Genomic DNA, 21755 nt, shown 5'->3' on the forward strand with positions numbered 1-21755 from the left:
AAAAATAAATAAATTGCGAGACTACGTAGTACGGGGTAGATGTAGTGAATAGTTTTAGAACTCTTTATTCCAACTGAGCCATCATGTCATGTGACTCTGCGACTATTTATATCTCGACCAAGTTACATTCTGTCACCAAGACGGTTTGACTGACTTTCTGTGACTTAAGACTTAAGTAGACATAGACTCTACTTAATCCATAATTTTATTCTATCCAGATCTAGACCTTTATTAAGCCTGATTTACATTCGTGGTAAGTCCTGTTGGAAAGAAAATGTACAAAGTTCTTATTATACTCTTCTTTTTCTCGACATCCTCGTTACTTCTGAATGTAGTGGGTGAATCAATAATTCGGCGATTGGTGATGCAGCAAGTGGAAGAATTTGAGATAAGAGATGATAGATCTAATTTAGATCTAGCCCAAGCGCAATCCTCTTTTAACATTTCAGATCACAAGCTGATCAAGTTTTTATCAGATGTACAGAAAGCCACAGTAAGTGTCCTACGCAATCTAATATGAATATAATATAATAATAATATATTATTATAATAATTATATACAATATTACACCACTGTGTATTAGTCTACTACCACAGAGTCAGAGTAGGCATACTTCATGATTAGTGATGATGATTATCTTTTACCGATATCATTAGTGACATTAAAAAAAAACATTAGGTACTTTGATAAAAATTTCAGGCTCAATGAGTCAATGTATTAAATCAAACTGATCATGTATTAATAATATATTATAGATTCTAGATGTGACATTAATTCATAAATAATGTTGTAAATTCCACATATATATATGTAATGGTTTAAAGAAACTGGTATTGTAAACATATATTTTTTGTGCCATCATCTAAATTGTTTGCCCTAATAATGTATTATGTGTAATGCACAATTGTAAAACATTTCCTCACAGATAGATCTAGTAAAGATTATTATTATTTACTGAATTTCAAATAGTTAGGCCACAATAATAGTATGTGATCTTTGGGGGGCAGTTAATGTAAAGGTCATCTGTTTCCATGGTCATGGCCAGCACAACAACCAACCACCTTAACCCAATGTATGTCAGGTATCCATTAGAGTTGTATGGACTCATGGGTACCCAAAAATTATTAAGTTCAAAATCCTAAGATTCTAAGGCAAGTCCCCTTGGTATGAAAGCTAAACACTGTACCCCTCAATAATAATATTAGATTAGAACACTTTTTAAAAAATGTAATAAAAGAAATTGTAATATTGCTTAATTGTTTGAGTTTTGCTTTCCCTCTGATCTGTACACACATTTATCATTAACCATTAGTCCTCAAACAAACCTTTGAAAGTTACAACTGAAACCTAAAGCGCTTCTTAGGGCTTCTCAGTATTGTATTTTAAATATATTCAAATAGTGATCACATTATCATTCTAAAAAGTAATTTATGCTTAATGTTAATTTTGCTTTTTCTTCAGAAATATATTCAACATCCACTCACTTCCTTCTCATGGGGTGTTTGTGACACTGGCTCAACTCAGTTGGCCAAAATCAATTCTCTCACACTATCACCAGACCCACTGCCAATACCAGGAACTGTTTCTCTCAGTTTTGATGTAGAGTTGAGTAGCAATGTGGATGCTCCACTGCAGGTTTGGCTTTCTTTTTTCATCAGAATAATAATTTGTACAATATTCAATTATAGTTATACTTAATATTCATTATATTGATCTGCCTGGTGTAAAATAACATTTTTCATGTGAATAAAAATTATTTATTCAAAGATAATATTTTCTTTTTACATACATAGCACAGTCAATTCCAGTTAATTGGACCAGCTGCTTATTTAGACTGAATCCTCAAGTACCAAAACAAATCCTTTTATACAGTTCAGAGTTGAATCCAGTTAATCAGACCAGCTAGTTATTAGGACCAAACCATCTTTTTCTGGTGTGGTCTGCTTAATTAAACTGGATTTGACTATATATACATTAACATATGCACACACTATCTTTACTCTCATCAGAATCTTTGTTCAAGAACCCCATATAGAAAGCTAATTAATTAGAATGTGCTTATCACATGCTTCGGTTGGATAGAAATGTTATACGTTTTTTTTTTCATTCCCCCCCCCCCCCCCATTCATTTATAATCACTAAATATTTGCATTCCTTACAGGCTTCTGTAACATTGAAGAAGAAGATAGGCTTTATTTGGATTGAAGTCCCTTGCATTGACAACTTGGGTTCCTGTACATACAATGATATCTGTGAACGATTAGTCGGTGCTAACTGCCCACAGGTATTTGTGGATCACAATGTTCCTTGCAAGTGTCCTTTTCCCCAGGTAAATTAAAGTTTATTTAGTATTTTACTTTAGTGTATGTAGCTTACACATTGAGACCTACATATTCTAATTATAAATACTCAGCTTCTTAGCACTGTCAAATTAGCTTTTACTTTATATATCTGAAAACGCTTAATATACTTTCTTTTATTTTTTAATAGGGGCATTTCACCATACCAGTCACAGACATACCTATCAAATCTGGTTCAGTTCCAAGTGGTGCCTACAAACTGGAGTTGAAACTTTCTGTTAGCTCTGCTTTAGTTACCTGTATTGATATCAGTTTCTCCATTAATTAAGAAAGTTTTATTCTTCTGCTTTTTTAATTATTATATTTTTTTTAAAGGAAAATCTATGCTTATATATTTTTATACTGATAATATTCCACAGAGTTTTTTTTATGAAGTCACACTTAAAATAAATCAATAAAAATGTAATTGAGATAAGTTGTTAGTACACGAGGAAAATAGCTTGTCTGGTCATGTATATTCACTATTTTGTCTAATTAATATCCATCTACCACATTTGACTACTGCAATTTGATAAACCTCAAGATACAATTGCGACATTTCTGGCATTTAGATACACTCCCAATAAAGAATCTGCCAAAAGATGGACAATAAGAGAACTTATGAAAAGAGGTTGTCTTTTATGTGAAGAGAACTTGAAATTGGCTGTAAGTATTTTTGATAAACAGAATTTTTATTCTTTATTGTTTATTTATAACCTTAGTTTGTAACTTGAAAAGACTACAGAAAAAATTAGACTTTCTGCAAATTAATTATTAGTGTAAGTAATGATTGTTAAATGCAAGATTTTTTAAAATCAATGTTGAATATATATACATATATATAAAGGGGCCTTTGTTTTGATTGATTGATTAATGTACTGTTTTATTATGTAACAGTGATATTTTACAATTTTTGAAAGTTGTTTTAAAATAGACTTAACACATTCTGCTGAGTGAATCTATGCAATGCTTTGTTATTGAAATATTACATATTTCCAAACTTGTCTGGTACTGTACGTTTGCAAGAATTATGCAAATTACAGTCTTTTACAATGTGATATAGTATGTAAAATACCATCCTCTAATGTATTTAACATACTCAAAAAGTATTTTAATAGCTCTAAAAAGTAAATTTTTAACGATGACTTACATCATCTGTAACTTTAATGTTTTAGAATTTCACCAATGAGATGATAAGTCCTGTACAATGTTTTTAATCTCTTGTTTTCATCCAAGCACTGCTTAGCACTGGGCTCTAGTTCAGTTGGAAAAATAGAATGGTATCCTTCTCCTCTGCTTCACATTATCAAGTATATATATATATGTTAATACTATGTACTTTTTCTATTTCAGTAGTGTTCTTTATAGTGAATTAGTGTACTAATAAAACTTCTTTCTTCATTAGGCCTATAAATCACCTAACAATAAAAAATATTCATACTAAATCCAATTTAGCGCTATTTTAATTCAATTAAAATTTATATTCAAAGGAAGAGCAATCTCAAATTTGCATTCATGGAGTATAATGTTTACTTTTTCTTGTTCAATGGAAATCTCTATTAACTATATTTGGCTAAATTATTAAATATATTTTTTAACAGCTATTTAAAAAATTTTAATCACAAAACTGTAATGTTTTAAAACTATATAATTTATTGTTAACAGGCTATTGTTGGTAAAAGTGTATTTTATAATTTTATTACAAGTCAGGTATATATTTTAAATTTTTACTGTAAATACATATATTTATATAACAATTTACTGCTGTATATGTTTAATGACCAAAAATTTTATTTTACTAGAAACTTTGTAAATGTACACTGTTGGGACCACATTATTTTAATATTTATAACGTTTATAGTGTGCTTTAACACTCTGGGCTTGTTACATAGTTTATAAAAGGGCCTCTGCTTTTAATGATGTTTACCGATAAATTTATTTTAAATGATTATACATTTTCAATGTATTTTTAGTTATATTTGTGTGTATTGTTTTTTTTTTTTTTTTTAATTTAGACCAGGGGTGGCCAACCTTTTTTTAAAAAAAATGTCTGTATAATGTATCAGCATATCAAAAATAAAAAGGCTTGACATACCTTGAAATGTACTAAATATGTTTATGGTAAAATATACATTAATTATACATACACTTTAAAATAATTTGTCATATCTTTGTTCCTTTTTTTGATAATATCTTAATTTTGCAAAGTTAAACATTTTGTTTACTAATTGTCATGAGATTTCTGAGACCTTGAATTTTATTGGTTAAAAAAAATTCATAGAATCTTTGTGCTTTTCTCTTACGATGTTCATTTGAAAATGAACTCTCCAAAAATTATATTTTTTTTAGGTTCTATTTTTAGTCTCTAATTAATATGCACGACTAGCTAATATAAGGATATGCTAACAAATTAATCTTCTCTTTTGAAGGAACTTCTGTAATTTATAATGGAAGGTTTTCAAATTGCACTTTTTGTGCAGTCTGTGCAGTGCATCTTGGTTGACCATTCCTGCTTCACACTCATCAATACTTTGAGATTATTCTGAGATATTTTTTCATTTACATTTGTACTTTTCCTCTTGTATCATAAAAATAGATTATCATAGATACAAAATTTGAACATTTTTGTTTATTCTTTAAATTTACTTTGTATTTCATTTAAAATACTTTTTTTAAACAGTTGTAATATAGTCTTGATCTTTCATCTGTATCTTAGTAAAAAAAAATAATTTTTAGCTTCATTATTTAAAAAAATAAATTTTGTAACATATTTTTAAAAAATCAAAATGTGGCACTACTGTTTTGAATTTACCCTATGTTAGTAAGATGTAATCTTTCAATTGTAAATTGGTTGCATTTTTTTTTATTTGATAAAAATACATTTAGAAACATACTGCTGACTATTTTATTGTTCTTAATGTACAGACCACAAAGTTATCTTGTCCTAATCAAATGAACTGTTCTCTTTAATCCATTGATTTCAATCTCAATGAAATCCACAAAGAAAGTATTTCCCTTCTACCAGCTCAACAAACTATAAAACTGCTTGCTAATACAAATCATTTAACTTTTTCATGATCTTAGTATTTGTCACTTGTTACTTCTTGGGTTATTTAAGTGTTGAAAACAACATGGTTTCCTCTCTACAGTTGACTCCTAAGTTGTGTTTGCTAAATACATAAAAAGAAAAGTTCAAAAGAACATCTCTGCCATAACAAATAAAGCATAACAAATCATGTGAATCATACATCTGGATTTTTCTTAATTAAAATATTTGAGATGACTTGAAAGCCCAGAAAAATTAAGTAATGACAGGACTCAGAGGGAGTTTCAAAGAATAAAAGCCTAGAAAAAAAAAGTGTACTTTTAAGTAAAAATATATTCAAGATTTTTGTCTTTGTCTCGTGAAAATTAAAAGATAGAAGTGAATAAGAAGCTAAAGTAAAATATAACTAGCTACAGAGGGCAGTTACCTACAAAGTACAGGAAACACAAATGATATTTATGCCTAACTGTTTAAAAAGAAAGTTAATTATAGTTGCTTTGATAAATGGTATCAGCTAGGGTTACAGCATCAGGGTAATAAGATGAAAGAAAATTAATTAAACTATAAATTTAAATAAATTACCAGTTTGGTGAATACTATTACTAAAAAAAATATGACCCATTCAATGATATATTCGCATTGCCACAAGAAAGTGAAATGGACTAACTTATGCGTTGAGACTGCCTCCATCGATTGGTTTGATTTTCATCTGCCTAGGATTTTTCAGCCCTTTCCTGTCAAGTAAGTTCAAGAACACATGTGCTTTAAAGTTTCTTAAATTGTTATCATTAAAAACAACGCGCTTAGAGTTTAACTTTGTGCATGTAACATGTTTTAAATAATTTTATTTTGAGAGAGAAATCGATCTTTCACTGGTACATGAAAGATCCTAGAAAAATATATATATATAGGCCTACATAACATCCAGCTTAGCCAATAAACTAATGCTTGTTAGTTAGAGAATCTTAACTATTTTATTGTAAACACCTTGAGATGATACTTTTTGTTTCAAGCCCATCTGCCTTGGGTAGAAAACATAACTCCGAATGGGGGATGACGCATGCCAAAAGTGGTCTTTTTTTTTTTTTTTTCGCGAAATTAAAGGAGGTGCCCCATGGAAGCACCAGAAAAGTTAACTCAGGTAGCACTTTGCCCTCACTGGCATAGAGGAAAGCAGCCGGCAGCAGTTGACCTCTGAGAGAGATAGCTGGAAAGATCTCACGAAGGTCACAGGACTACCATTTGAGACTCAAAGCCCTTATCCAAGACATGAAATGAGAAATGACCGACAACGGCTTTCTCTGCAACAGAAGAAGTAAAATAAATATGCAGATCGCAACTGGATTTGCATGGTAACACAAAATACTGGCCTCCACCTTCGAAATCGAAGACAATGCTCAGAACAAGTCACTCAGACTTTAAGCATGGTGGAAAAAAATAGCATTAGTATATACTTTTTAGCTGTATAATTATATAAAGTTATTTAAACTTATTATATGTTAAATGGACCAAAATGCACATTAAATATGTCGAATCCGTCTACACTTAGGCTATAAATTGTTTATAAATATATGCCTGTTGGTCAGTGTGCTCTTAATGCATCAAAATGTAAAAAAAAAAAATCATTCTCAAAAGTTTTACCTGCATACTAATTTGCTTTTTCCAAAAACTGTCACTCCAAGTACTACAAACAGAGAAATAAAGGATACCACAACAGCAAGTATGCCTGCCCCCAGAAACCATGCGTTTGAATCAAATGATGTTTGGTCAGATGTAAAAGGTTGAGTTGTACTGAACACTATAGAAGATTGAAGAAGAATGTAAATAAATAAATATATATATAATGCGGTTTCTCTTTACTAGAAATTTCAATAATTAATATAATTTACAGATTCCAAACAAGAAATGTAAAAATAATTAATTCGATTATCTCCCATGGCTAATAACACGTTTAACACAAGGTTACAAAGACATTTTGTGTGGAAACACAAACTCAAAATCGGCCCCCGAAGTGGTCCACCTAAAGTCTTCACCAGGATTCAAACACGAGACTTCCGGTTCCAAGTGCTTTACCTCTCAGCTACAGCATCTCCATATATTCATTTAGCGTACACTTATCTATGTATATAATTCTGCTCTTCGCTCTAGAGTTTGGACGAGAAGAAGAAGTAAAGGAAAGATCACTCTTTTATTTCTGCGGATAGAGCTATTCCATGAACTTTACGAGCCTTACGTGTAGCGAAGTCATACAGTGTATCATGAAAATTTTATTTGCTACATAGAAGCTTATTTCACCAGATTACACAGTTACAGCTAATGCATAATGCCGTTTTTATTTATCACCCGTAGGATTGGCGTTTTCCATATTGAATGACACCCCAAGAGGACAATTTTTGTCTATATATTTCAGGAGATTTGTATGAGTTTTCGAAAGACTTTTAATAATATCTGGAGGTTCATATATTTTGCAATTTTAGGAGATTTCCAGAAGCTCTTGGTAAATCAGGCGACCGCGAGAAATCTGTTATAAGTTATAAAATGGTTTAATTTAATAATTTACACATAGAATTATCGCGGGTCCTATGAAAGTGTTACGGCCCACTGCGGTCGGATAGGTTGCTGTGGCCTATGGCCGCCCTGCAAAATAGCGGCGTATGCTACTCCGTCGGTCGACTATATATATAATTCTCTTCATGGCTCAAGAGTTTGAACGAGAAGAAGAAGTAAAGGAAAGATCACTCTTATATTTCTGCAAGTTGGACACAAGTAGTATATACCCGTCACTAAATAGCAGGACCGACCGTAGTGACCAAGAAAGATCACTATTTTTTTTCCTACCTCACGTAACGCCGAAAAAAGGGGGGGGGGAGAACAAGTAATCTACTCTGTATTCACCCGTCACTAAAAAGCAGGGCCGGACTCAACCATTGTGGGGCCCTATGCGAAACGGATTTCGCGGCGCTAAGTTTGGGTAGGGATACGGATAATAAGTGAAATTTAATAAATTCGTCTATGCATTTTATTTATTCTTTACTAAGTACAGTACTACTTTACGAGCCTTGCATCAGTTGCATGTAGCGAAGTCATACAGGATATGAAAATTTTATTTCCTACATAGATCTCGCTCAATAGCAAGAATTAACAAATGTTTCAATCTATCTACGAGAATTGTTGAACTAACGTAATTCTTCATTAGTTTGAGGCGCGAGAAGCTTCTTTCACCAGATTCCAAAATTACGGGATAATGCCGGGTTTTTTTAATCGCCCGTTCGATTGGCATTTTCCATATTGAATAAGACCCCAAAATGACAATTTTTGTCTATATATTTCAGGAGACTTGTATGAGTTTTCTAAAGATTTTAATAATTTCCGGATATTTCCAGGACTTTTTCGATTATATTTTGCAATTTCAGGAGATTTCCAGGAGCTCCTGGTAAATCGACAGGAGGCCGCGGGAAATCTGTTATAAGTTATACAATGGTTTAATTTAATAATTTATACACCTAGGACCTAGAATTAGCGCGGGTCCTATGAAAGTGCAGGGCCCACTGCTGGACCAGGGGCGTAGCTTGGGATTTGGGGGTCCGGGGGATCCACCTCTTTTGGGGCCCCTTGCATTTGACATTCAACATTATGACATGGGATAATGTACTTAATTAATATATAAGCCTTAATTCAAATTGGTACAGTATATCAGTAAAATTAAAAAAAATAATAATCATTAAGATTCTTTTAATGAATAATACCGTTGTTTATTGGCGAAATAATGCACAAGCTAAAAAATCTCAATATTTTTTTAAAACTTATAACTAAAACGAAGTTTGTACCAAAATTATTTTTTAAAAACAACATTTGAATCAGAATTCTATTCAATGAGCTAGTTAATATAAATGGAAAATATATTTTATAATGATCCATTGAGTCATTGACACTTTTACCATTGTGACATTAGATGTAAATTGTGTACCAATGCGCGTATCAATGAATGAAGCTTGAGTTATTAATGAAGAAGTCCATGACCTTTTTGAAAAAAGTTACCTCCCCTGAAGTTTTTCATTGTAAAAGGGTGTAATTTTGTGAAAAATCTGCTTGCATATTAAATTTTAAAAATTAGATGGTTCACTTTATGAAAAGAAAAAAGTAGCCGTTACATCAGAACTTTGAATGATCTAAAATATCATAATGTCCGATTTTCATTTTCTCTTTTAATTTCTGAGATCTAAACGGGATGGACGGACAGATGAACAGCCGACAGAATGTCCACACAAAACTAATAGCGTCTTTTTCCCTTTCCCCGAAAGGAGAAAAGACGCTATTAGTTTTGTGTGGAATGTCTGTCCGTCCGTCTCTTCGTCTGTCCCGTTTAGATCTCGTAAACTAGAAAAGGTAGTGAAAATCATAATATTTTAGACCATTCAAAGTTCTGATGCTACGGCTACTTTTTTCTTTTTCTGAAAGCGAAAAATCTATTTTTTTAAATCTCTTTCGCAAGCATTTTTTTCATAAAAGTACACCACTTTTACAACTGACACATGAAATGAGTAGGATAATTATCTTCTTTTTTGAAGTAACGTCTGTAATCTTTAAGAAGATATTGTATGCAAGCATAGGACAGCATAATGATAACGTCTTCTCTCATTGACTTCAAAGTATTAATTACAAAATCTGATTACCATTAGCCTGATTTACACATTGAGGTTGCGCTCCAAGCCACTGTTTCTGTGCCCCACATTCCATGGTCCACTGAAGCATCTCCTGTCCAGGCTGCGGGTAGATGCATGTGTAATAAACCTTGTCATTGTATTTCGACAGTGCTTGACCCTGCGGTGACCATAGGCGTGCTCCTGGGTATATTGGGGCATCCCCACATACAACAGCTGTTGGGATAAGAAATAAAAATTAAACAAAAGGGGTATAACAATTTGTGTGTGTATTAATTCAAAAGAGTTGTGACTACATATTCAATCAATAAGTTCCATTCCCAGATTATTATGTAACATTTTAAAACACTGCTCGCTCTTGCCAAGTGTGTGAATATTCTCTCTGAACTTGCTTAGAATGCATTTTTCAAGCTTGTATCTTAGAATTAGCTGCTGTCAGCCTATTAGATTTTTAAGAAGTGGTTGGAACATAGAGATTTAAAACATAGAACTAACGGCGTCAGTAGATCGCAAAAGCTGGAAAAGATATTGAAAATCCAATATCAATCCATTATCATGATATTGCATAGTTCTGGTTTAACGGCTAGTTTTTTTTATTTTCAGAAAGTGAATAGTTTTGTTTTTTAAAGTAATTATTCAAGTAGTTTTTCATTTTAAAAAATACACCTCTGTTAAAACAATACACAATTGTAAGGGGGATTATAAAAAGAAAGAAGGATAATTTGCGTCTATTTTTGTAACTTTTATTTATGAAAAAAAAAATTAAAAAAAAAATATATATATATAATCGAGAATCGATTACAAGGTCGCCACACTTTGTCATCAGTGTATATATAACAATGAGATGCCCCTGTACCTTAGAGAACTGATTACTCCATATGTCCCCCAGAGAGCCCTACGCTCAATGGACTCAACGCTTTTAGTGGTGCCACGTTTCTCCCTCAAAAGCTACGGTCTGCGGGCTTTTTCCGTGCACGGACCAAAGGTTTGGAACTCACTCCCCATTGATCTCAGACAGACAACATGCTATACCACTTTTAAGAAGAACATTAAGACCTACTTGTTTAAAACTTTTTTAGATTAGTTTTTGATTGCCATTGTCGTGTTTGTGTTTGTAATGTTATTACAGCGCCTTGAGCCTACATTTTGTTTGTTAACAGCGCTTTATAAATGAAATTATTATTATTATTATTATTATGTTGGCAATAATTTTTGTTTTGGCACCCTTAAGGACAAAAGCCGCCATTAGATTTATGTGATCTGTCAATCTGTCACGTACAGATTAAAAAAAAACTAGAAATGCTATTGCAAATATAATTTCACATTTTGGCAAAAAAAAGTGGATGTAGGCCTAATATAAGTCAGATATATCACTATCGATAATAGGTTGTTCCGTTTGTTTTCATCTCTTTGAAAATGCTCTTTTGACTTATATTACATTTAATTTTCTTTGCGTTATTAAAGATCAAGAATTAGTACTGTTTTTATTTCGTTGCGACATTACAAAACAAGAACAAGGCTTAAATATTTCTTGTTCAATGGTGGATTCGGTGGGTCCACATCTGAGTTTGTGTGATAACACAAACTTTCTCTGTATTTTTGTTGTTTTATGACTATTGTGCTATAATTTTTTTTTAAAGACAACAGCGTAGCTACGGCTAATGGCGGTTGTAATTACCTGTACAGGTCAGAGGTTTACCAAGCCATTGACCATCGCTTGCACAGGCGTGGACATCATCACCGTCCACTCGTTCGAAGCCAGCATCACACGTGTAGCTAGCATGAGACTCATAGAGCGTTGAAGTGTAGGTCACTTGTGTCCCATCAATGTGCCGAGGCGGGCCGCAGTCTTTCCCTGTGGTCCACAAAAAGTAATGAAAATACTAAATAAAAGCTTTTTTTTTTAAAAAAGCAGATGCTTGTGATACATTTTTTTTTAAAGTAAAAGGTCAATCTAAAATAGTTTTTAACAGCGCGCATGTCCTGGCATCCTGCTCTTCGCAGAAGGAATTCCGAGTGAAGGACAGACCCCTATACATCGTTTTTTGTTGATCTGACGAAAGCCTCGGACATGATAAACAGAAATGGTCATTTCAAACTCTTAATAAAATAGGATGCCCTCCGAAAGTACTAAAATTCATTGAATGTTTCCATATGTGAATACAATCTAACGTGAAATGTAATCTAATTTAATCAGCACCTTTTGAGGTCAGAAGCGGTGTCCAGCAGGATTCTTTGCTCGCACCTAATCTGTGTTTGGCATATTCTTTTTCCTGTCTGCTTGTCATGGAGTGTGTGCAGGACCGCCGCTACCTATTGTGCAATGTGTGGCCGAAAAAAACCCTCTAATATTTTATATTTTATATAAATTCTTATTATTCCATTATCCATGGATGACTATTTAAAAGAAAAACGATATTCGTACGTAAGAAGCTATGTTGGAAACTTTCAATAGCAAAAATGGAGCAGCGAGCGATAGATTCCCATGGGTTTTTCATAGGCGCCTTATTATATCTGACCTTGAATTTTCGCGGTTTGTCTGTAATATTTGTTTCGGATGCCGCTTACAGAAGCAGATCAGTCAAAACATTTTTTTTTCTTAGTCGGCCTATCTAATTACAACATATAAATATTGTTGTTTAGTCGAATACCCCGCCCTGTAAGTAGATCTAGTAATTAAAAACTCAATGTTAAAAATATTTTCACTTTTATGTTAAACGGCTGTTAGTTAAGCGTAGAATACTTTTGGGTCATTATCAATGTAGATTTACATTAAGTTGTAGGCTTCTAGCTGTTTGGAGCAACAAGCCAACGACCGACTAACAACGGGGGGGGGGGGGGGGGGGGCGAAAGACATGTTTTATTTTCATGGTATCAGTGTCTGAATATTACCAATGTTAACAAATTAAAATATCTTAAAGTAAGAGACGTCGTTTCATTTTCTAATAAGACATTGTCAAATAGAGACCGTTTGCGTGAGAGGTGTATGCAACAATATGGTTCAAAACTTTTCGAAGAAAGCATTTCTCCGCCAGTAAGATTCTTCTGGATTTTCTTATCTGAGATTGGTCGAATTTCTTCCAACTATTGCACTTCATTATAGTGATAGTCCTCGGCAGAGACGTCTTACTTAGCACGAAGATGATCTTTAAAAAGATCAGGCCCATTACAGACGTCCGTGTGCTATATATACATAGAATGTCCCTCGAATAATACTATTGATCAGAAATGTCTCTTTATTATTAGCCTTTTTTTTACTAGGATGAATAGGGCGTTCTGAAAAAAAAACTAATAAACACTGGCCTTTGTATGTTCTTTCTACTTACTACGAGAAAAAGGCGTTGTTAACGCCAGGAGAAAGAATTTCTGAAGCTGAAAACGCCAGATACGCTCAGCGCCGGGGCCCGGCCCCGAGACCTATTGCCGACTTGAACGGAAACCCACCGAATGCTCAATTCTATCTGCAGAAAGAACTTTTTACAACGCTTATAAATTATGTAGGCAACGCTATTTCCAAAAAAAAAACAAAAAAAAAACACAGAACAAGGGACTTGTTCTATAGTGAAATTACATTCTGTGGATTTTGATTCTAAATATAGTGTTAAACTTATAAATGAAAAATAAAACTTAGAAATTGTGTTATGATTATGACTACTTTTCTTTTCTTTTTCATTACATTCTTGGAAAAAACTAATTGACCTCGCTGTGGGATCCTACATCGCTCCTCTAGGTCGCTAGCTTCTTAAAAGAAGGGGGGGGGGGCTCTAACGAAAATGTTGTCATGAGGGGTCACCATTAAGTGACTTGTACTTAGAATTGTTTATTTTATATCAATTCAAGAAAAATACTCAGCGTTGAGTTGCTTCATTTTGTCCTAGTTGTGTGTTGCATAAATGTGTAGGCACCTCGTAATCCACGTACGTCAGATGATTGTGGACACAATGCAAATATCTCCGAAATACAATCGTGATAAAAAAACGTTAAAAAAGTTGCACCGTCAGTGACTTTTGTGTTTCGAGTCGCTATATTCTGTATTTAATGGTCCATATGTCGGTTGTTTTAGGAATAAATAAATAAAGACGGCGTTGCAGGCACAAAATTAGGGCCATATTTATGCTAAAATGACACGAATATAATGCAGCAAAAAAAATGCTCTTGAAAAGAAAACAACAATAGATGCGACGCATTAAAGAATGCGTGATTTTGAAAAGTAGCCTTAGCAATCACTGATAGAACGAATTATTATCGGCAATGTCTCGCTTTCAAAGGATCCACAAATAGTTTGTTTGACACACCCACAAAAAGGGTATTTTTATCAATTAATATAGGCAATTTCAAAATTTAAGTGAAATAGAAAATAAAATCCTTGATATTGTGTAAGTACACAAATACTTTCACAAAAAAATTAGATTCTCATACCGAACAAATCCCTATTATTAGTGCTTTCTGTTTCTTATACACCTCATGAAAATTTTCTGGGGTTTCGGCCAATCAATGAAAGGAAGATCTACAAAAATGGATCTAAATCAATGGGCCCTTTTGGTACATAGTCCAGCTCAGTCTTAATACATTTTTTTAGAAAAAAAAAGGGTGTGGCGGCATTTTTTAATTTTTCAGGCAGGCGGCCACAACCCTCGCGGCGGCCCTGACCTGAGTGTGTGTGTGTGAGTTTCTGTTGTGACGGTAAGAAGAAGTTAGCGGTTAGGGTTAGAAGTTAGTTACTCTTTTATAGTATTACTAATGTCTACTACATTTATTTCATTTCAAGTTGAATTTGTCTAAATTGTAATCAAAGTTATGTCTAGTTTTGTTCACCAAAGAAGTTTTTCAAGTTATTCAAAGTCTTACAATTTAAAAAAATATATAATAAGCCTATAGCGGTTTAATTGTCTACCAGCAGTTTGGTGCTACAAGTCAACGATCATCAACAACACCACTGCATTATGCTTATAACGACATCAACATACAAGATCCTCTGGAAAACTATTCAATGTATTCAGATTGAGGTCAAAAACCAAAGTTAGTAAGGTACTAATAAAGGATACTTCTCTCGGCAAAGAGGTCACGCTTCTCTACGGTCTACGCTGAATATCTAAATTGTTATAAAGAGAAACCACTTACGCGAGCAGGCGATGGAAGGCCCAGACCATTTGCCAAACTCATCACATTTCACAACAGTAGGACTACTTGGGTCTGTGTACCCATCCAGACAGGTATACGTGGATATGTTGCCGTAGGTTGTGCCAGAGAAGTTGACGTCAGTATTGGGGACAGTGGGGGGTTGACGGCAGTCTATATCTACACAAACAAAGTAATAGGACAACTAGTAAATTGTTTTAATATAACTGTAACCCTAAAAGCACAGACTCTCCCCCCCCCCCCCAATTAAATCGAAAAACAATTGTCTTGTTTAAAATGACATTGCTACAAAGATTTTTTAAGTTTTCTAAACTAAAGCAAATATAAATCACGTTAAGTGGGTACTTGGCGAATTAATAAATTAGCAAAACTTTAAAACGCCATTAGATAAAGTGAAAAAGTGAGAGAAATATAAAAATACTTTTTCCAAAAAAAACAACAAAGAAAGGTTAGATTGAATGAAATGACATCAATTTTTTTTTCAATCAATGAATAATTTTGCCACATCACAGGTATGACGTCACGATCTGTGACGTGGCGACGAGCTATTAGTCTAAACTGCCCATGGTTGCTATTTCGAATGGTCTCGGCAGAGCTCGTACAGGTAAACGTCCGGAAGACAGCCCAGAGATCATGCCATACGACCAGCACCCATCCCCCTCCCTCTCTATCTGTAAATCTTGTCTACTATGTAAATTTGTAATTGATATTTATGAGCCATCTATAATATAGGGGCCTAATATATTTGTCAGAATACTACCTCTTCACGATCCCTCCTTACATAGGCAGGCTAAACTCGTTTACCTATAAGTTAAAGAATCATCGAAATGACATACTCACAATCGCAGACGATAAGTGTGCCTTGCCAGGTTCCTGTTGCACCGCAGGTCAAGGTTAAATCTCCGCGCTGATACTGGTAGCCCTTTTGGCAGTCGTAACTAGCGACAGTTTCATAGAGTGTCGAAGTAAATGTGACGTTGGTACCGACAGGTAAAGGAGGGCTTCCACAGTCCAATTCTGTGAAGTAATGTTTTCACAATCAAAATTGTATTCTATCGTTAAGATTCATGAATCGATATAATGAGTTATAATACAGGCATCAACCACATTTCAACGAAGATTTTTGCAAATTTTCAAAGTATTTAAAGAAATATGCTTGAGAAATGAGCTCGAGATTACAATTCACATTCTACGGTGCTTCAAAAACTTTGATTTCCTGGTGTTGGTGTACAAACTGTCAGTCCAGCAAATGTTCTTATGCTTACTAACAATACACATTCGAATATTTGAAGATTCAGGATCAGGCTCAAAATCCTAGCAAGTTACATGGTTGAGCAAGGACAATGAATTTTTAAAAGTTTCAGGACCTATATCTCGTTTAGCTTGTCTTCTAAGACATGTACTCTCCCCTTATAGACAATAGTTTGTTTTCAGTCACAGGGGAAAGGGTCCTAACGTCGTATTTCCGAACCCGAGCCCACTAGCCTACTTGTTACGCCACGGGAGCGGGGGAGATGTCCTTTATGTATTATTCGTGATATTTTTCAAATTACAGAAGACACTACTAGTACTAGATCTATAAACGATGTCTCGTGTAATAGTTTGATGATGATACACAAGTGCCACCTAGTGGTCACTACCACTTACTCTGACAGTCAAGCTTGTCCCCAGACCAGGTTTCATCTGGCATGCATGTCAGTATGCTGTGGGACGTTCCGTTGGCCCCAACAAAACCGGTATTGCATGAATATTTGGCCTGGGAACCTTCATGTGTACTGTTGTGACTCACTATGCCGTTTTGCATAGACGGCGGAGCTTGACAGTTAACCACTGCATAGATGATAACAATAGATAAGGTCAAAGTCAGATACATCTGTTAAGGTTAACTTTCAAACATAAGAAAGCAAATAATGTATCCAGAGGCGCAAGCCAAGGTGAACAACAAAACGTATTTTTCAAAGCCATATATTATAATTGTCACATTATTAAATGTGGTTGAGGAGGTTTACGTTTAAGGATATATAGTACACGCGTATCTGGATTCACAGCGAGTCTCACAAATATAGAATATACAATAGAACTTTCAGCGGGCAGGATGGACATCTAGATGACCATTGTCTTAACACTTACACCTATATATGTTTATTCAATGACTATAGCTAGCATGGGCGTAGCAAGGATTTTTTCTGGGGGGGGGGGGGATTTTTCTCTCTCCCCCCCCCCCCCCGCCAAAAAAAAAAATTTATATGTATTTATGTGTGTGTGTGTACATAATCTTTATTACATTCTTACCCTTCATTCTTTCGGAAGACGTTTATTGTGCCCTAGAATAGGTTCTTCCATGAGTTAGTGGAAAAATTGTAGATTCCCCGCCATTACCAGCAAGGGGGTCTGGGGGAGCGCTATGAGCTCGCCCAGCGAGGGGCGAAGCCCCGCCGCCAAGCACTATTTCTGGTATTTAAAGCCAACAAAATGCATATTCTGAGGTATCTACACTGCATTTTCCTGCTATTAAAAAGTTTTATTTCAAAACCCCAATGTGCTATCCTTTACTGACTTAGACCCTCCCGCGCCGTTCGGCGCATTTGCCGTCAAGCTGTTTCCATAAAATAGTAGACTCCCCGCCATTAGTAGCAAAGGGGTCTGGGGAAGCGCTAGGAGCTCCCCCAGCGCGGGGCTAAGCCCCGCCGCCAAGCACTATTTCTGGTATTGAAAGCCAACAAAATGCATATTCTGAGGTATCTACACTGCATTTTCCTGCTATTAAAAAGTTTTATTTCAAAACCCCAATGTGCTATCCTTTACTGACTTAGACCCTCCCGCGCCGTTCGGCGCATTTGCCGTCAAGCTGTTTCCATAAAATAGTAGACTCCCCGCCATTAGTAGCAAAGGGGTCTGGGGAAGCGCTAGGAGCTCCCCCAGCGCGGGGCTAAGCCCCGCCGCCAAGCACTATTTCTGGTATTGAAAGCCAACAAAATGCATATTCTGAGGTATCTACACTGCATTTTCCTGCTATTAAAAAGTTTTATTTCAAAAACCTAATGTGCTATTCTTACTGACTTAGACCCTCCCGCGCCGTTCGGAGCATTTGACGTCAAGCTGTTTCCATAAAAATCTGTCACTAATAATGTCTGAAGCCTCTTCCCACCTGCCATGAGGACCTCCATGAATGAGTGGCGTCAAGTTGTACTAGGATATCTTTACAACTCTTCTTATGCGGAATTCATTTTGTCGGAGAACCTGTCCCGCAAACCTCATGCATCGCTCTCTGACAATCTTACTAAGGGGTCGACTCCCAGTTCGGCATAGGATTTCCTTGATTTAGACCCGATCTCTATAACTGACTCCTAAAATCTGTCTTAGGCATCTTTGTTGAGCCACATTTAGTGTTTTTCAATTTCAGCAGATGACTATTCACTGCAGCTTATTAATGGAGCCCTGCCACTGGTAAAAATGTGTAACCTCTCTTGAATACGCTCTTGGAGTTAAATAACTGTAATTTGCTTTATTGTCAAAATCATCTGTTGGGGGTTTTCCACCTCAAAATGCTCTGTAGGGGGATCTTAAACTCAAAACCATCTGGAGGGGTTTTAAACTTTTAAAAAAGCCATCTGTAGAAGAAGGGTTTAAACTCAAAACCCCCGATTGGATTGGCTACGCTCAAATAATTTTAGTGTGTAATTTACTTTTTTTTTATATTGAAGAGGTATTTTTAGCATCAAACCCCTCTGAATGGGGGTTAACATTCAAAACCCCTTTTGGCAACGCTCATAAGCATTTTGAGTGCGTAATCTGCTTTTTTTCTTACACCGAAGTTGTATTTTTTAGCCTGGCGGGGGGTTTAAACTCAAAACCCCTTTGGCTACGCTCATAGATTTTAGAGTGAGTAATTTGCTTTCATTTATATTGAAGAGGTACTTTTTAGCTTCAAGCTCCACTGGAGGGGAGTTTAAACTCAAAACTCGTCTTACATTTACATTGAACACTCGGGTTATTTTTCTTACATTTACATTGAACACTCGGGTTATGCCTCTTACATTTACATTGAACACTAGGGTTATGCCTCTAACATTTACATTGAACACATGGACTACGTCTCTTACATTTACATTGAACTCTCGGGTTATGTCTTTTACATTTACATTGAACACACGGGTTATGTCTCTTACATTTACTTTGAACACACGGGTTATGTCTCTTACATTTACATTGAACACACGAGTTATGTCTCTTAAATTTAAACTGAACACACGGGTTATGTATCTTACATTTACATTGAACACACGGACTAAATCTCTTACATTTACATTGAACACACGGACTAAATCTCTTACATTTACATTGAACACACAGACCATGTCTCTTACATTTACATTGAACACACGGGTTATGTCTCTTACATTTACATTGAACACGGGTTATGTCTCTTACATTTACATTGAACACACGAGTTATGTCTCTTACATTTACACTGAACACACGGGCTATGTATCTTACATTTACATTGAACACACGGACTAAATCTCTTACATTTACACTGAACACACGGGTTGTGTCTCTTACATTTACTTTGAACACTGTTAGACACCTTACTTATAGTTTAGGTATTTAGCGACGCACCAAAGAAGACGCATATTGAACGGGACTAGTGACGTTTGGGATATGTTGGGTTAGAGACCGGAAAATAAGTTAGCGATATAATTCTAGAGGGTAACGACGTGTTTAGTGACAGAGACTTTTACTGTGGTCTTTTCTTAGAATAAATATATGTGAAGTTGTTCATCAGTGTTGACTACATCTCTTCACTAGTTAAAACCGATGTTTATTGTTTTGTCTGGATTGTTGTTCAACTACACGGAATACACCCGAACAATTACACCCAAACGATTGCAGAGTAATTGGTTGAAATTCAACAGTCATCCATAGTTGACTTCAAGACAGCCTGAACAAGCAACATCACAGTGGCGACCCCTGATGAAGCCGAACATCGAACCGGACCTCGAAGCTGAACGTTTACTCAGGTGAGGGTCGTGCACTCGAAGATATAAAGTTTCATCGGAGTACGGCTGAACACAGCATCATCGCAGAGTGACTTTGTTCTAGATCTACATGCGGTCGTCGCCTGTTTGATCGTACGTTCAACGAGCCGTTAACTCAGGGTGACCTTCGTCAGGACCGTAATCATCGCAACGTCTGGTCTACTCAACCAGTATATTATCAAAGCCTGATCTTCATATGCTGAATCGACCTACAACCAGAGAAACCGTTCATTCATAACGGGTGAGAGATCGTTAGTGAACCTGTTGGACATATTTTTTCTTCGCTTGAGAAAACAGTCGTAGGAGCCACATCGAGTATCAAGTTTTACCTCGTCAGTTTTGAGAAGGACAGTTTGCCCGCTGTCAGAAGTATTGTGAGTACTACAAGTTTGGTAGCTAACTAAATCGCTCTGTCGTCTTATCCTTTGAGAGATTCTTGTGGAGCAGTTTGCTCATTGAACCGGTTGCTTGCCACTTTTATAACGGTCACTGTGTTTAACCTTTGGAAGGTTAGTGAAATAGTATTTGTCGTTACTGAACATTGATCTATTTAGTATACGTTGGTCTAGACCATATCTAGACTTGTTGATATTGAAGTTGTGGAAACAGCTACATCCACTTAATTTTGTTGAAAACCGTTAATCGTATAACGGAACGTCGTCGGAGGTGACCTTGGTCTCACCTAGTCTACATTGGACATTTTGGTCTAGTGAAGCAGCATACAACAGTAAACTTCGTCATACTACCAGAGTAGCAGCAGAAGCAGTGAACTATTTTAGAGAACCGTTATTCGTCAGCCCAGATCAAGTCATCGTCAAAGTCGTTAATCGTCAGCCCAGATCAAGTCATCGTCAAAGTCGTTATTCGTCAGTCGTCCAGATCAAGTCATCGTCAAGAAAGTCGTTATTCGTCCGCCCAGATCAAGTCATCGTCAAGAAAGTCGTTATTCGTCCGCCCAGATCAAGTCATCGTCAAGAAAGTCGTTATTCGTCCGCCCAGATCAAGTCATCGTCAAGAAATTCATTATTCGTCAGTCGTCCAGATCAAGTTGCCGTCAAGAGACTGTTATTTGTCAGTAGTCGTCTACACAAATCAAGTCGTCGCCAGGAGAACCTTAATCTACCTTATTCTTATCATTAGTAGAGAATGGATTAGTTGGATAAGCATTTTTATAAATTCTCATTATTTCTGTTACTTCATCCAAACATTTAGGATTTCTCTCTTTAATAAATGATTGAAGTTGGGGATCACATTTGTTAATAAAGTTATCTAACAGAATGAAATTTTTTAATCCCTCATAAGAATTTCCTACTTTTTCTAGTTTTACCCATTTATTAAAAAAAAATCTTTCTCCATATTAATGGTAGTTTGAGGTTCTATTCCTAATGATGGTATATTGTCAAAGTATTTCTTTCTGAAAGTTGTAGCATTATGACCATAGGCATTCAACAACTCTCTTTTCAAAACCTGATAGCTATCATCAATATGATGGTCATGATTTTGGCATATTGTTAGAGCTTGACCATGAAC

The 21755-nt window shown here is 35.3% G+C and overlaps 2 protein-coding genes across 4 annotated transcripts in view; one reads left to right on the forward strand and one right to left on the reverse strand.

Annotated features, from left to right (window-relative positions):
• Positions 1-111: 111 nt before the first annotated feature.
• LOC106070182 (ganglioside GM2 activator-like) lies at positions 112-5233 on the forward strand. The gene is made up of 4 exons (XM_013230023.2): positions 112-493; positions 1463-1636; positions 2163-2330; positions 2492-5233. Exons 1-4 carry the CDS (start codon positions 275-277, stop codon positions 2627-2629), a joined length of 699 nt encoding a protein of 232 aa, XP_013085477.2. The 5' UTR covers positions 112-274; the 3' UTR covers positions 2630-5233.
• Positions 4329-21755, reverse strand: part of LOC106070184 (sushi, von Willebrand factor type A, EGF and pentraxin domain-containing protein 1-like) — a 42184-nt gene continuing 24757 nt past the window's right edge. For all 3 annotated transcript variants that reach the window (XM_056037321.1, XM_056037322.1, XM_056037320.1), the window contains exons 5-12: positions 16834-17016; positions 16027-16203; positions 15169-15345; positions 11726-11902; positions 10060-10263; positions 7028-7184; positions 6054-6120; positions 4329-5510 (exon numbers count right to left, since the gene is read on the reverse strand). In XM_056037321.1, coding sequence (XP_055893296.1) covers positions 6054-6120; positions 7028-7184; positions 10060-10263; positions 11726-11902; positions 15169-15345; positions 16027-16203; positions 16834-17016 — 1142 coding nt within the window. In that variant the 3' untranslated portion in view covers positions 4329-5510. The remainder of the gene's footprint in view (positions 5511-6053; positions 6121-7027; positions 7185-10059; positions 10264-11725; positions 11903-15168; positions 15346-16026; positions 16204-16833; positions 17017-21755) is intronic.

This window comes from Biomphalaria glabrata, chromosome 8 (genome assembly GCF_947242115.1).
Source record: "Biomphalaria glabrata chromosome 8, xgBioGlab47.1, whole genome shotgun sequence".
In the NCBI taxonomy this organism is placed as follows: Eukaryota; Metazoa; Mollusca; class Gastropoda; family Planorbidae; genus Biomphalaria; species Biomphalaria glabrata.

Excerpts from the sequence above, each read along its gene's own strand:
- LOC106070182 (XM_013230023.2), top strand. The coding sequence starts at position 275 with ATGTACAAAGTTCTTATTATACTCTTCTTTTTCTCGACATCCTCGTTA. Across the intron at positions 1,637-2,162 it reads ATGTGGATGCTCCACTGCAG|GCTTCTGTAACATTGAAGAA; the intron begins GTTTGGCTTTCT and ends CATTCCTTACAG. Across the intron at positions 2,331-2,491 it reads GCAAGTGTCCTTTTCCCCAG|GGGCATTTCACCATACCAGT; the intron begins GTAAATTAAAGT and ends ATTTTTTAATAG.